This window comes from Sinocyclocheilus grahami, unplaced genomic scaffold (genome assembly GCF_001515645.1).
Source record: "Sinocyclocheilus grahami isolate Dianchi unplaced genomic scaffold, SAMN03320097.WGS_v1.1 scaffold56.1, whole genome shotgun sequence".
Lineage (NCBI taxonomy): Eukaryota > Metazoa > Chordata > Actinopteri > Cypriniformes > Cyprinidae > Sinocyclocheilus > Sinocyclocheilus grahami.
This window is the reverse complement of record NW_015505235.1, coordinates 1152219-1168008: the sequence shown is the minus strand read 5'-3', so window position 1 is coordinate 1168008 and position 15790 is coordinate 1152219. Positions and strand designations below refer to the sequence as shown.

General features: G+C 39.6%; 1 protein-coding gene across 1 annotated transcript; it reads right to left on the bottom strand.

The window, feature by feature from the left end:
- Positions 1–249: 249 nt before the first annotated feature.
- On the bottom strand, positions 250–10638 carry LOC107583944 (prosaposin receptor GPR37-like). The gene is made up of 2 exons (XM_016270312.1): positions 9354–10638; positions 250–1472 (listed from the first exon to the last, which is right to left on the bottom strand). Exons 1-2 carry the CDS (start codon positions 10365–10367, stop codon positions 642–644), a joined length of 1845 nt encoding a protein of 614 aa, XP_016125798.1. The 5' UTR covers positions 10368–10638; the 3' UTR covers positions 250–641.
- Positions 10639–15790: the final 5152 nt, after the last annotated feature.

Genomic DNA, 15790 nt, shown 5'->3' with positions numbered 1-15790 from the left:
CTTCCCTACAATGATTTTATTAACAATATAAAATATGCTTATATTTTTGCTGTGAATTTCATTCATTCAGTTTTATGTATAAATCAGTTTTGGCAGTTACTTGAAATAAAATAATAAAACCTATGTAAAGTCAATTATTTGCTCAAAGTAAAAGTTAATAAACTAAAAGCAGTAAAATATTTATTTTATTTAAATAATAAAAAATAATCTTATTTTACATTCAATAGAGTTTTTAAATTTCGCCTTTAGCCTACCCTCAAACCTACATGTGACTAGTCTGTGATTAGTGAGCATCTCAAGTCGATCAACACTTCCAGACTCAATATGAAGCGGAGTGACTCCGTTTCGATCGCCTCCAGTGTAGACGCGATGCAAGTGCAGAAACAGAGTGAAGAGAAAGCTAAAGTGTTTGGCAGTGCAAAAAAACTGCTAAATTAAAGCAGTCACTAGTTCAGTGTATATTTATATATATATTTATATATATTAAGGACAATTATACAAAAAAAAGTACTTACATAATTTTCAGTCTACATTACCTTCTTTAAAAGACACCGATTGTGGTCAAAGTATTTACACAGTAAGACAAAAGCATGTGCTTGTACAGTACAGTACAGTAGGCACTGGAATCCCCACACATTCACTCAGCAGTGGGATCCAGTCGCCGTGTAGTTGGACATTTCCCGGCGTATAGTGCTGAACGGCGACAGCTCCAGTTCCGTCGTGCACTCGTGCTCGTTGTCGTCGCTGGCCGTGGCCGAGGAGTGAGCGGCGATCCCGCAGGCATCTGCGCAGCAGCAGCAGCAGCACTCCAGAAAGGCACGGCCGAAGGGTCTGCAGAGGCACAGCAGCAGCACCGGCGTGACGGCCGCACGTAGGAACAGCAGCAGCTGACTGAGCAGATGCAACAGCGCCATGGTGCTCTGCGGGACCCCGGCCGCCATGTACGCCGAAACCATGTTGCACACATTCTCGGGAACCACACACGCGCCGTATACGATCGCCAGCGCCACCACGGTGCAGTTCATTTGGCTTTCCAGTCGGATTTGCTTCTTGTTGCCTCTGGCGCAGCCGCGTTCGGCGCGACGGATTCGCCTTGCAGTGGCCACCGAGCTGCCGATGGTGAAGAGCGTCGGCAGGCAGAAGTAGCAGCCGAAGCACCACCAGAGACGTGCGCCTTCGTAGGTCAGGCCCAGGACATACAGCGTGTCGGGGAGGGACGTGGAGATGCGGATCAGGCAGCGTTCGGATGCCGGCTCGTCCACCCCGCCGTCGCCGTTTTCCGACACCAGCTGGCGGATCAGGAGCTCTGGGAGGGCGAGGAGCAATGCGCCGATCCAGATGACGGCCAGCTTGGCGGCGGTGGAGGTGCAGTTCTCGATCATCTCGTAGTACATCTGCACGTTGGTGGCGGCGCGGAAACGGTCGATGCAGAGCGCGCAGAGGGTGAAGGTGGTCACGCCGAGAGACGCCACCTGGAAAAATACAAACACAAACACTGCTTGGGTATAAAAGGGATGGCAAAAGTGCTTCACTACCAAAAAAAAATAAATTTATTTAATTAAAAATATGGAAAAAAACAGTGATTTTCAAGCCTGCATAAGTCATGGAAATCCATGAAATCTAAAGTAATGCAAAAGTCAGAAAAAATTAATTTTTATATAATACAATTTTTACAATTTGTATTATATCATATTTCTAGTTATGCACAACTTTTTCCAAATATTTACTGGAAATATCATCAAAAAATTAATTCGTCAAAAGGTTTGGGAACCCTGTATTTTCGACTTCTGCCTGAAATAAGATGTTTTAATAAGAATATTAAATGTTTAATTTTTTTATATGAATTTCATTCATTTATTACATATTTAAATAACTTCTGGCAGCTACTTAAAATAACCCATGTGAAGTCTACTTTTACAAAAAAATTTTGTATGAATTTCATTCATTTATTACATATTTAAATAACTTCTGGCAGCTACTTAAAATAACCCATGTGAAGTCTACTTTTACAAAAATTTTTTGTAAAAAAAAAAAAACCTTGAAAGTATAAAATAAGAAAAACATTAAACAATTATCGCAATTTTTTGTTGAAAAAATATGAAACTAAATAATATATAAATAATAAATAAAAATATCTAATCAATTAAAGAATAATACAAAATAATAACAAACTCCATAAACATTATGGAAGAAAATGTAAAAAATGTTTAATGAATAAATAAATAAGTTTACCAATGGACTTTTGTCAAAAATCTAAGCAGTATTGTACATTCAATTTGTAATTCAATTTGTTATTTATATAAATAATCAAAAATGCAATGAATATAAAAGACTACTTTTATTTGACAAAAAAAAATATTTTAATTAGTTACAATTAGAATTTAATTAGAAAAATAATGGAAAAAGGTTTACCAATTTATTATTTTTTGACAAAAACAGTAGTAGTATTTTAAATTCTATGGATTATGTTGCAATGGATTTCACACACACACACACACACACACACACACACACATCTACAGGAGGTAGCATAATCTTTAGTATTTAGTAACCAAGTAGATAACCAATAGCTAAAGTAGAAACCAACTCTTTAGTATTTGGTTTTCTGTATAAGAAATGGCATTGAAAATCATGACGTTTCTCTGGTATTTTTATCAGCTGTCAAGATGTTGGTATCATGACAACCCTGTCTGTGATATCTCTGAGAGCTGCGTTATGTGTCAGTAGGTGTCTAGTGTAAATGGTGTAAGGCCAGTGGCGTAAACAAACCGCTTGAAAGGAAAGTCTGAATTATATCTGGCATCTCGCTGAACCCAATCCCACCGCTGAAAACCCTCTCCTAATAATCATTCAGCACATAGCAGCAGGTTCGCAGAACGAGAAACAAACAGCTCTCGTTTTTACAGACTTTATCTGCTGCGTTATTGTGACAGACAGTCAACCTCCTGCAGGCCTGGCAATTAATTCAGCCTGAACAGAGCAGGCCCCAAAACTCTCCTAACGCACCCTTCCCCCTGCGAAACGGGACATTTTGTGTGACTATTGCCACAATAAATTGGGTGAAATTAAAGAGTATTTACAGAGGCGACACAAAAGAAACAACTGCAATGAATGGGAGACAACTGGAGAGCTTCTTGGGCGCGTTCGAGCCGCTGCGTCCCAGCGGATGATACAAACCCAAATGAAAGAGCCAACTAAGTGTTTGTCTTCATTATCATAATTACAGAGCAATCAGGCACATCAGCATCAAGGAGGAGACAATTAGCAGAACGACGCTCATGCGGTTGTGCATCGCCGACTAAATGAAAACTAGTCCACCTCTTTCATCTCCAAAAGCAGATCGCTGAGATCCTTCATCATTTTGACAAAAGCAGACTGTTCAGAATCCATTATGGATCATTGTGTCCATTAAAACGCTGTAATGGTGCTATATTACTTCCATAGGTGTGAAATGCATCCATCCTGCCCCATTAGACGCTCGGCACGTTGAATGAGCGTCGGTTTCCTGCGTGGGTTTGTAGGATAAGGAATATTCTCGCAGGACGAGCAGGTCGGGAAAGTGATGCTTCCAGACTGCAAACAGGGTTTCCTGTGCGTTTTACTGACCCGTAAAGTTTCAGAAAGACTGGCATTAAACTTTTGGTCCTCTTTCCATAAGCATTAGGAGGTTTCACAAAATGGCATTAGTTTGTAAGTTTGATTAATTTCTGTCAATCAATTCATCAACTGTCTGATTCAATGAATCAATTCAAAACTCTGAATTAGGAATTTGTTCACAACATCAAAAGAAAGAAAGAAAGAAAAGAAACAGAAACAACAACAACACAAAATTAAATACCTAGATTTAACGTTTAACTTGACAAACTTACTTTCAGTAGATTGTTTACTGTATTTTGCTTCTTGCATTAAAAAAATGAATCTAGAATGGCTTTTTGGTTGGTTTCTGACAGAAAAAAGGATATGTACATTTTCTGAAGAAAATATGAACAAATAATATATATATATATATATATATATATGAAGAGTTCAGATGCAAAAGCCTCTAAGTTCTGTATGAAATTTTGTTCTTAAATGAGCATTTTTTTCAGGCTCCTGTGTGTAGGTTCAGTAATTTCACTTTAATGGCAATGAATAGGTTCTTTTCATTGCCATTAACGTGAAATAACTGAACAAACATAGGAGCCTGAAAAAAATGCTCATTTTAGAAGGTGGAAAAATATTGGCTTTTTACAGGCTTTTTCCTCAGCAAAATCTGACAAAGTCAAGTTATAAACACTATAAATATTCTTTAAGATTACAAATAAATAAATAAATAAAATACATATATATTGAGAAATACATTAAATATCTTCAAAGGTGGAAAAATATTGGCTTTTTACAGGTTTTATCCTTAAAAAAAGGAATCTGACAAGGTGTAATCAAGCAAATCAATGTGTAAAACTATATATATATATATATATATATATATATATATATATATAATTATTACAAATGTTGACAGGTAGAAAACTCCTGAATGACAAAGAAAGACAAAGGGAGAACAAGACTGCAAGCAAATGTACTTGGAGTCAAGACCACAGGCTGTGATTCATGTGATCATGTGGTTTGAAGCTCACTTTCTGCCTTCCTTTCACAGTAATCAAATCTAAGGTCACTCTGGTCTCCACACACCTCACACTCTGGCAAACAGTCCAGACCACGACTCTCTCTTTCTCTCTCGGTCTGATCTGACATGCACGTGCGTTTGGAGGCATTTTCTAGCTTACAGGTTTCCTAGCAGCATGTGATGATAGCGTTGGCTGCAATGGTCTTTACGAACGGCTCATTAATTCTCTGATTAAGAGGCTCTCCAGAACGATGGAGGTGCTGGTTATTAATCTGGTTTAACGACTGCTTTTAGACAGGGTGACTGCAGGCCATTGTTGGGCTACCGGCCAGCAGGGACGGCAATAATTCTTACTTATTGACAAATGAGATGCACTGAGGCATGAGTGAGCTATAAGCAAAAGCTATTACAGGAATATTGTTATATATGATGACCACAGAATGAAACAAATACATATTCAGCTACATAAATTCAGAGCATTAGAAGGGGAGTTAACAGCCTGGATCAAAAACACAAACACAAAGTGGATTAATAATAGAAGAGAAAGCCAACAAAAACCTGTAACGAATCCAAACAATAATATTAAATCAAATGAAATGCCTCTGACCCTACAAGCGGTTTGAATAAGATAAAATAAAATAAAAAACACCCACAACCCTACAAAGGACAAGCAATTTGAAGAATGAATGGAAACAAAATCAAATCAAACACAATCAAACCATACCTAAACCAAAGAAAAACAAAACAATTTGAAACAAAACAAAATAACTTGAGTGACCTCAAGAAAAGCAGTTTCGAGAATGGATAAAATAAAGTAAAATAAAAAATAAAATAAAATAAAGTACAAGCAGTTTGGAGAATGGATGGAAAAATAAATTACATTTAAAATAAAAAAATATAAAAAAAATAAATAAAAATAAAAATAAAATATAAAATAACATAAAATATAAAATAAAATAAGTTTGGAGAATGGAAATAAAATAAATAAATAAAAAAATAATCTGGAAATATTTTAAGTGGTGTTTGCTAGATCAAAACTCACCACTATGATGCTAAGGTTCCTATTCAGTTCCTAAAATGTTCTGAATGTTTTAATATGTTGCTTTGACAGATACGCCTCTGCAGCATGTTTGCTCAAACGAAACAAGGCCTTCCTGCAAATCTGTGTGTTGTGACTGATGCAATCTCCAAAAACCTAAAGGCCAGTCAAAACACAAGTCAAGTTAAAACACTGGCACCGACACACCACACTCAGATTCGCTTGACCTACCACAGCGAGAAATTTCAGACCTCTGATAAAACAAACCCAATGATCAGACAAGTTCAACTGGCGTTCGCTGAACTTGCCTGCAGTGGAGCAAAACTCAACAATATACTACTCCACACTTGAGCAGCAGCTCTCTGCAGGAGACAACCAGTGAAGGGACGTCGAATGTGAAAAGTGTCAGGTCTGAACAAAAGCAGCAACAAGACCCTCTCCCAGAATGCAGACTCCCAGCTCACATGAACTATCACGCACCAGCATGCATGTGTGTGTGAGTAATGGAGCCGGAGGCGTTTTCTCCCTGTGGAGCACTTTGTCCTCAGGACTGGTTTTACTCGCCACTTAGCTTGCATGCAGTCGCTGGTGATCAGCATTCATAGCTGCGCTGCAGCCGGAGGGACGAGCACATGCTCACATGCACAGTGGCTCATTTTCATTCAGCTTCACCATTGTCAGGCCAAGCCTCCTGGCCCTCTCTGCCTGTCCCATACAATCACAGCAGGCACGCTGTGTGCCACCAGGACGCCGCATTTGCACGGCTCTCCCTCCAAAACCCAATCTTAAACCCCCTCACACCCTTCACACACACAAAAGCAATCACAGTCTACTTCTCTAAGGCAAACGGATGGGTGAATCTCACCAAAGCCTCTTCAAGGAAAGTTGGTTCAGTCGGTGGCCATCTTGGCAACGCCCCTGGGCAGCTATTTTCTGTGTATACAGGCACAGCTCGTATCTGCTTGAATGGAGGAAGGCTGAAGTCTAGACTCTCAGAAATAAAAAGGTACAAAAGCTGCCACAGGGCCCGTACCCTTTGAAAAAGGTACTATGTACCATTAGGATACTAATACGTATCTTTAAGGTACTTACATGCACATTTTAGGGGTTAATAAGGTACAAAGGTGCACCTTTTTAAAGGCACCATCCCAGCGACAGCTTTTGTACCTTTTTGTCTGAGATTGTATGAAATTGTCAAGTTTGCATTATAGCAAGGGCAGCAATACTTGCAATACATTTAGTATTATAAATTGTACAAGTGGTCTGAGTGATACTTCACCCTAAATTCAAAAGAAAGAAAGGAACATTTGGTAAATTAAGTAAATTAAGCCTGTTTTAAGGAACACTGAAGGGAGAGTTAAAAATATGAGCACAAAATAAGATATTTTGAAGAATATGGGTAACCAAACATTTGATGGTATTATTTGATAGTATTTTTTCCATACTATGGAAGTGAATGGGTACCGTTTGGTTACCCACATTCTTCAAATATCTTCTTTTGTGCTCAACAGAAGAAACTTCCACTCATGTTGTTCAGGTTAATCATCAAAATTTTCATTTTTGGGTGAATATCCCTTTAAGATGTTTTGCATTATTATTATTTGCATGACAATTCAGCACATATTATATAAGAAAATCTTCTCACTACTGTACTGCCTTTACATTAAATCAATGCATTAAATTAATGCATTTATAAGTGAATAAATACATGAAAAATGCATTGTACAAATGACTGTAATACAGTAACAACATATCTAATAAGAATAAATAAAAATAGGAGTTACCAAAAAAAAATCTGGACAAAAATCTTAGGGAAATGCTTAATTTTCATGAAAAATATTTTGCAATGCAATGCAATAAATAATAATTAAAAAAACACTTAGAAACAGGCTTCAAGCATTTAACTTCATGCAGAATAGAATATCTTCTCCCCTATTTGATTTTAGGGTGAAATATGATCTGAATATGTTTTTGTGAGGTTCACCAGGACAGGTTTCCAGCCATCCACAATCATTTTGACACTAAAGAAGCGTGGTGTTTGGATGCTGTAAAGTGAGCTCTGCTGAAACTGGGTGTGGTGAGGAGATCAGGATGGCAGTGGGCTGCTGCAGATTTCACGTCAAATAAGCGCTTATGGTTGCACCATACAGTATGTGACGGGAGTGGGGCAGAGGTCAGAGCAGACTGTCAGTGCAGGTGTCCTGAGGGCAGGGTGGATGATCTTTTGCATGCAGGGAGCACTGACGTCTCTCGAAACGAGACCGAATTACCCACAATGCCATGGTTTCAATACCTCACCCTCAAGAAACACAAGCCTTAACACTGCTAAACTTACCTGTGCATGAAAAACTAGATCATAGCAATGTAAAAGAACACAAAAGATGATCTCTTAAAGAAGGTTGGGGTCCAAACAACACTGGTTTTCATTGTAAATGAAAAAAAACGACAACATTTAGGCCTAAGGCCCCATTTACACTAGTGCGTTTTTGTTTTAAAACGGCGTTTTAGAATTAAAACAATCCTCGTCTACACTGGCGTTTCAGAAACCATCTCCGTCTACACTACACAACCGAAAACGCATGTCACACGACCATTCATGCAGGTACAACCATAGATAGGTTCGCTATTATTTAGATGGCGGACACGTCTACGTGCTTGGAGCGGTCGAATGGGGATTCTACCCATACACATCTATGGGTACAACAATGAGCATGATGTTATTGTTTGTCAAGGATACGCAGAGAGAATGTGTGCAACCACGCCATCGTTTTCAAAATCTCCGTTTTGGTCCGTTTACACTGAAACGCAATCCCGGAGTTTTCGAACTAAAACAGGGGTTGCAGCGTTTTCAAAATTCTCAGTTTTCGAGGGTCGAAAACGCCAGTGTAGTGCCGAAATTTGCACTCTGCCAAATTACCGTATGCACCCCCTAGTATTGGTAGGTTTAGGAGTAGGTGTGGGGGAGGGGTTAGGATTAGGGGTGGGGTTGGGATTAGGCAATCAGGTAGTGACTTCAACGAGGGGGTGCATAATTGGGTGCAGAATTCGGCACAACACCGGAGTAGTATAAACAATAGGCTTAACCGTAGCAAAAGTTATGCATTTTAAAACGCACTAGTGTAAACGGGGCCTAAATGTATGATTTTTTAACTGGAAAAAAAAGAAGGAATTTTCACCACGATAAACAGATTCACACTGATTCCAAGCAATTAGCATAAATGCATTTTGAAAATATGATTATTTAAATCAAATCAAATAGATGCAAATTGTTAATAATAAACCAAACCATGATTTTTTTGAGCGCAGAAATCTAACTGGTGTCATTTATGTAGGACTGATATTAAGTTTATTGGTTTTATGTTAAAGCTGTAATCCAAATTTTTGATATGAGATTTGAATATAAGATTTGGACATTTAAATCTTAAATTTGGGCCTAACCATTTTTTTTTGACAATCCATTGGGACATTTTTCAATATCTCCTCCTCTGTCCCCCAAAAGAAAGAAAATCAAATTTGGGCGACAATACAAGGGCGACGAATTGACAGAGTTTTAATTTTTTGGTGAAAAAGTGCCAAAATGTAAAGTTTGTAATGGATTACTCTATTTAAGCTCAAATGCCATTATTAAAAGCAATGATTTGTACCCATCCCACATAATATGCAAATTAACATTTAAAACCTGTTATGAATGAACATGGAATCCATTACCTCAATATACGGTACGACTTTACAGGTGAACTGGCCCAGCAGCCAGGTGTTTGTGAGTTCGTGAAACACCACGAGTGGCAGGCAAAACAAGAGCAGTGCAAAGTCCCAAATGGCCAGGTTAGCCAGAAGAGCGTTTGAGATGCTCCTCATGTAGTAGTTATGGCACACCACACACATTATTGCTATGTTCCCCGTTATTCCCACAGCGAAAATGAGGACGGAAACGATGGTGATTGCATACGCCCCATACGTCTCGCTAGTGACGGGGTAGAAAGGATTGGGGAAGAATTCGCTCTCCTCATCCTCGGCGTACGGAGGGGTCATCGGCGTGGCGTCCCATGGGTCGTCTATCTGTTTGGTGTGGAACTCGGCAGATCTGGTGAGATCGAATGGGAAATCTGTAGAGGTGAGAGCTAGAGGCTTGGGCATCGGTTCCCACATGGATAAAGAGGATGTCAGGGCGTTATAATAAGTTTCGACCGGTGTCAATGGGGCAGCGCTTTTATTCTGGCCCCTTTTCAAGCTCTTAAACGCTTTCTTGTGGTGTTCCTTTGTGCCTCTTTTGCGTCTGTGGTTTCTTTCTCGCTTGCTTGTTGAATATGGCTTAGAGTAATTGTGTCCACCTACTGTTCCCATGGTAGCAGGCATCTCAGCATTCAACTTTTTCCTTTTATGTCGCTGAGAGCGTTTATGTAGGTTTGTGGCACTCTCCGTGGCCGCGTGTGTTCTGTTCAACAAGAGATGTCTGTAGCCATACCGCTTACCTCCGCTCTCCAAATGCAGCCAGAGATGTGAAGACAAGTTGCTGTTGTCTTCTGAAGTCTGTTTGATGTTAAAGGCAGGTGTACCTGCGGCTCGATGCCTCGCAGGGTGTGTGGCACTGGGTTTGGCATCACGAAGGCTCCTAAGAGTGACTGGTTCTTTGGCGTGTGCATTACGGTTTTCTCCGTGCAACAAAACATGTGGACAACCTGCAATGAAAAAGATCGTTCTTAAAAGCAGCAGCATCTGCATCTTCACCGAGTCAGTGTGCTGAAGATGTTAGAAAAACACTCTCGTGTGGTGCATCGCAAAGAACACACGCTGTTTTCCCAGATTCACATTGTTAGAAGGAAAAGTTCACACGCGAACGATCAGTAAAGGCTAATTAGACCCATGCAAATGACTTTTCCTGTTACATCCACTCCGGCGTTGTGCGGCAAATAAAACCACCTCCTCTGGATTCTTTGCGTTCCTCGTCTTAAAGTGCCAGAAAGACGAGATTGCCTCCAAACGACATCATTTGCGTTTCCGTTTGTGCATCCCAGCCAGCTGCAGGAGTCGGTCGCATCTCGTGTTCTGTTGGGCGCGGCAACCTCGACTCGTCCTGCGCCTCTGCTGTGCGTGGAGAAGCGGAGTCCGGTGGCGCTGCTGCTGTGAGTGAGGAGCGGATGAAGAAAATGGACGGATTCTCTCCTGGCGGATAACCTTGTTCTGTCAAGCCGGATACATCAGCATCAGCCCCTTGGACCACCGCAGCTGGAGGCGACCCCGCCCCGCCCGTGCGTAGTACATTCATTACCATGCGTAATTACGCATGTCAACAGAATCATAATCCGATCAGTCTTGAGAGTAACACGGGTTTATACGAGTTCAATTACAGCTGTGTGTCACAGTAACGTGCAGGAAAAGTGCAACTGCAAAATAATTCACAATGCGCCGTGATTACGAGACACAAGCCACGAAAATAAATCAGCGGGAAATATTACATTTATGGCTTTCATAAATGTAATATGAAAACATAATTATAAATATAATTTCGTTATATTTGCAGATTATGGTGCAAGCACACAACAGAAACCCTTGAAAATAAATGTATCAATTATTAAAATTAATTACGAGACAAGCTACTATAATAAACAACCGTTAATACTAGCTATCCTGTATATAGTTTATACGTAAGATTTGCAGATTCTCTACATGAACTGAACAATTCTTGTAAATGTATAAAACAAGTGATCATTAATATATTCATTACGAGTCACTCCTTTTTCTATACGAGTCTATACATTATATTTGCAGATTCTACACATGCTGTGAACATGCAAACAGTAATAACAATATAAAACGTGAATCATGATATTTACAGTTTGCACTGTACATACATGCATATTATACACACCATATATAGTAAAAATAACCGAAACAATTTTTTTTTAATAAATTTGAGTGCCGGTGACACTTGTTGTGATCTTTGTAATGTAGTGCAATGACAATCAGATATATATGTGTGCAACTAAAAAGTCCAAATGCTTTTGGGGGGCACTGCATCTGTTACTTTCAGTTCTAAAAGCTCTTTAATGCATTGGTATGTCAAACAGGTTTCTCTGCCTGTGGCAATGTCACAACAGAGCAAAGTACTCTGAGCGGAAGGGCAAGAGCTGGCTTGCTTTCTGGATTCTTTGCGTTCCTCGTCTTAAAGTGCCAGAAAGACGAGATTGCCTCCAAACGACATCATTTGCGTTTCTGTTTGTGCATCCCAGCCAGCTGCAGGAGTCGGTCGCATCTCGTGTTCTGTTGGGCGCGGCAACCTGGACTCGTCCTGCGCCTCTGCTGTGCGTGGAGAAGCGGAGTCCGGTGGCGCTGCTGCTGTGAGTGAGGAGCGGATGAAGAAAATGGACGGATTCTCTCCTGGCGGATAAAACGCTCCTTAATTTAGCATCAGACATGCTTTAGTTTCTTTGTTCCGCCAGGTCCAAAGTTTCAGCTCTAAGTCCTGCTGGTCAATGAAAGCCTGGCTGAATATTGAACTGTAAAACAGGGAGGCCAGGTGCAGAACACAAGCTACCGGAGTTGGCACAGCCTTGGCGAGTACTGATACTCTGTTGCCAAATCTAAGCATGGGGTTCAAAACGCTAAATAACAGAGTGAGCCGCCGCAAGGTCAGATACTTGACAAAAACCGAAAGCTGACTGAATGTTTTTGCGAATGGAATGAATGGAATCAACGAAATGATTTGTGCAACATGATGAACAAGATGTTCGAGATGCTTTTATTTGTGAATGGTGTTTCTTCTTACTTGATCTCTTAAAATATTGAATAAAAAATTCTCCATTTATTTACCCCCTCTTCTTTTAATACCTTAATGAAACAGCTGCAATAATTTTTTTTACCTAATCAGAAATGCTAGAAAAAAAGACTTTCAAAAAAGATACACGTTATGCAAAGCAAAACTGCATTGTAAAAATGCTATTTTAAAAAATCTTGAATATAAACATGTTAGGCCACATCCAAATGCAACTTTTTTAAATGTTGTTTCAAGCATACATTTACACCTTTACATATGAAAACTAAACACAAAATACACTTGCTTTCAAGATACATTTTTTAAAAATAAGCTCTTATATGTTATAGGCCTATTGTGTTTGGACTGCATGTTTGGATTATTATGAGAAAACAAGACAAATAGATGATTTTGAATGATTTTTGGTTATACCGTATATGTTAAGAATGCTTGTTTTTAGAAGGGTGATTTAACTATCCAAATCTAAGGATATTACAGACTCAAAAAGCATTATAAACGCAGATGTTCATATCACTAAGCAACTGGGTGGGTAATTTGAGTGGGATAGATATTGCGGCAATCCAAAGCGCCACCTGGCGGTGTAAAACCGCATTGCATAAACACACAAGAAAAATGCAGTGTGAGAACAGACAAGACACATGCTCACCCTAAAAACACACTTACAGAGTGCAAGACAGGTGTACTGCATGTCTAGTATAGTGTGAACCTACTTAATGCAGTATAAAGTGTACTGATGTGTGACTCTCCGAGGGAATGAAGCTTGAATAACCCAGCGACAGTGCATTACTGTGATCAATCACCTGCTGTCCACATGAGCGCCAGATGATGAATGATTCATATCTCCGAACAAGCACCAGCAATATCTCACTGCTACTGTACATGCACAATATCGCACTGCTACTGTACATGCACAATATCACACTGCTACTGTACATGCACAATATCACAGATAAGAGTTGGCATCAATCAATCAATCAATCAATCACGCAGGCACAGTTTATCTGAAAACGAAGCTCCGTCATCATTTACACTCATGTCGCTCTAAACCTTTATGACTTTTTCTTTCTTTGGAACACAGAAGTCTAGCAAACCATCCAGGTTTCTGTTTTTCCATATGGTGGAAAACGAATAGTTTTTGGATGAAATAAGTTCCTCAGCAAGGCCTCATTCTCACAACAGCATCACAATACTAATAGCCTAAACCCGAAGCCACATGACCACTCATACTGGGTCGGAAGAGGTCTGAGTAAAAGCCATTCAATTCTCCACACAATAGGACAGAAACATCGTATCACTTAGAAAAGTGGCGTGATGACAGCAGTTAGTGGTGAGTGCAGCGAGGAGCGAATGGAAGAGGACTGTCAGTAATGGCCTCTCGGATTGCTCTGGATGACTCAGACACACTCAGATCCTCCTTTCCGCGAATGCACCGACTGAACCGAGCGACAAATGTGTCTCTAAAAGCAAAACAATATTAAAACAATAATGCAATCTTTAAGTACCAAAAAAGAAATCATAATAAAATAACAATAAATGAAAAAAAAAATGGTAGTATAAAAGTGATGTCAAAATGATAGGGTATTGTGGGTGTTTTAAAGCATTGCTAAGCAGTTTATAAGATGTCCTGGGAGCGTTTTAGCTCTAAGTACTTGCTAGGCTGCTCTAGATGGTTGCTTACTAGGTCAAGTAAAACCCACAAGTGCCTACGATATTCTGATCTCGAGTCCCTCCAGTGGAAGTCTATGGGATCCAACAGGCTATAATTGTCTATTTGATCAGACTGCTAAAAATAAAGTCTCTTTATTGGCATTGATGGTTCCACGAAGAACCTTTAACAGACATGGAACCCTTCCATTAAACAAAAGGTTCTTTCAGGAACCAAAAATGGTTCTTCTATCTATGGCATTGGAGCACTTTTTGGAAGCTTTAAGTGTATAAAGAATCTTTGTGTGCAATGGAAAGGTTCCATGGAAGATGAAAGCTCTTCTTGGAACATCAAAAGAAACTTTATTTTAAAAGTGACAGGTTCTTCATGTCAGAAAAAGGTTCTTTAGATTTTTAAATTGTTCTTCACAATAATAAAAAAAAAAAATACAATCGATGACATCACTAAAACCCCTTTTTGAAACCTTTATGTTCAATAGTGTAGTGTTTTTTGGAGGGTATGAAAGGAATTGTATTGTATGCAATAACCACTAACTAGTAAAATAGTGACATTCAGATGAGCTTTGAAAATGCTTTATATAGCAGACTAATAACAGACCTGTTAGACTGCAGAAAAATACATCTGAGGGTTGTGTCACAGTGCAGCAGTGGCAAAAACTCAATCAACGTGTGCTGGTGAAAATGTATGTGGCGATCTATCTGTCAGAGACTAACCCTTCAGTGCAAACCCTTCGCTTTCTGGCATGCACACACTTCTGTGTTTAACCCAGCTGTCTGTTCTCCACTGCTTCCTCAAGAGCAATTCCTTTCGCATCTGACACACTCGCACATACTGACAACTGACGAAAGGAAAGAGAAAAACATACTTCCTTTTATTCAAATACACAAACAACCTCGTTCCAAAAGCCATTTAGAGTGCAGCCGAGAACTCGGTACCGGATGACAGGAAAAAAGAGCTATTGTTCTTCATTCAAACGCTGATTGTAAAACAAATCTGAAATCTCCTCTAAGCAACCACAACTCATGCTAAGCATCCCACAACCTGCATCAGGTTTTCCAGTATGGATTCACTACCATTCACTTCTTTGGAAAAGAGTAACGAGAACATTCTTCCTAATGTCCCATTTTGTCTTACGAGGAAGAAGTAAGCGATGACTGAATTTCACATATAATGAGGCTGGTACTATATAAACGTATAGGCTGCCAATATGCTTTTACATGAAGACAAATACTGGTTCTGAAAGGAATAATTACCAATCCTTGTGACGATCTTTGCTGTCGCTCTAAATGTGCATGACACAACAGGCTAAGACAGGCTGAAAGGATTGAAGATGTGAGAGTCAGAGACAGACAGATGGAAAAAGATATATCTCTGCACAGAGACATTTCAATAAATTACTGTACCCTTTCATCAACTACAGCCGAAACTCACAGTCTGCAACCCGTGTGCTAAAGTATAGTAGTCACAGGTGGACAAGCCTCCGAGTCCAACTCTTTTACAGCTCTGACAGAGGTTATGCCGCATGACTCGCGTAAAACCAGGCTTGCTTATGGTCTTGTAATAGAGCTGCTTCAGTGCACTGTAAAAGAAAATAATTTACAGTAAAACAGAAGTTCAGACATGGCAGAACCACCATGGAAGACATGATAACTTAATGTTTATCGAAAGTGGCCTTTTCTGCAACTTCAGACAGAAACCATAATCAGT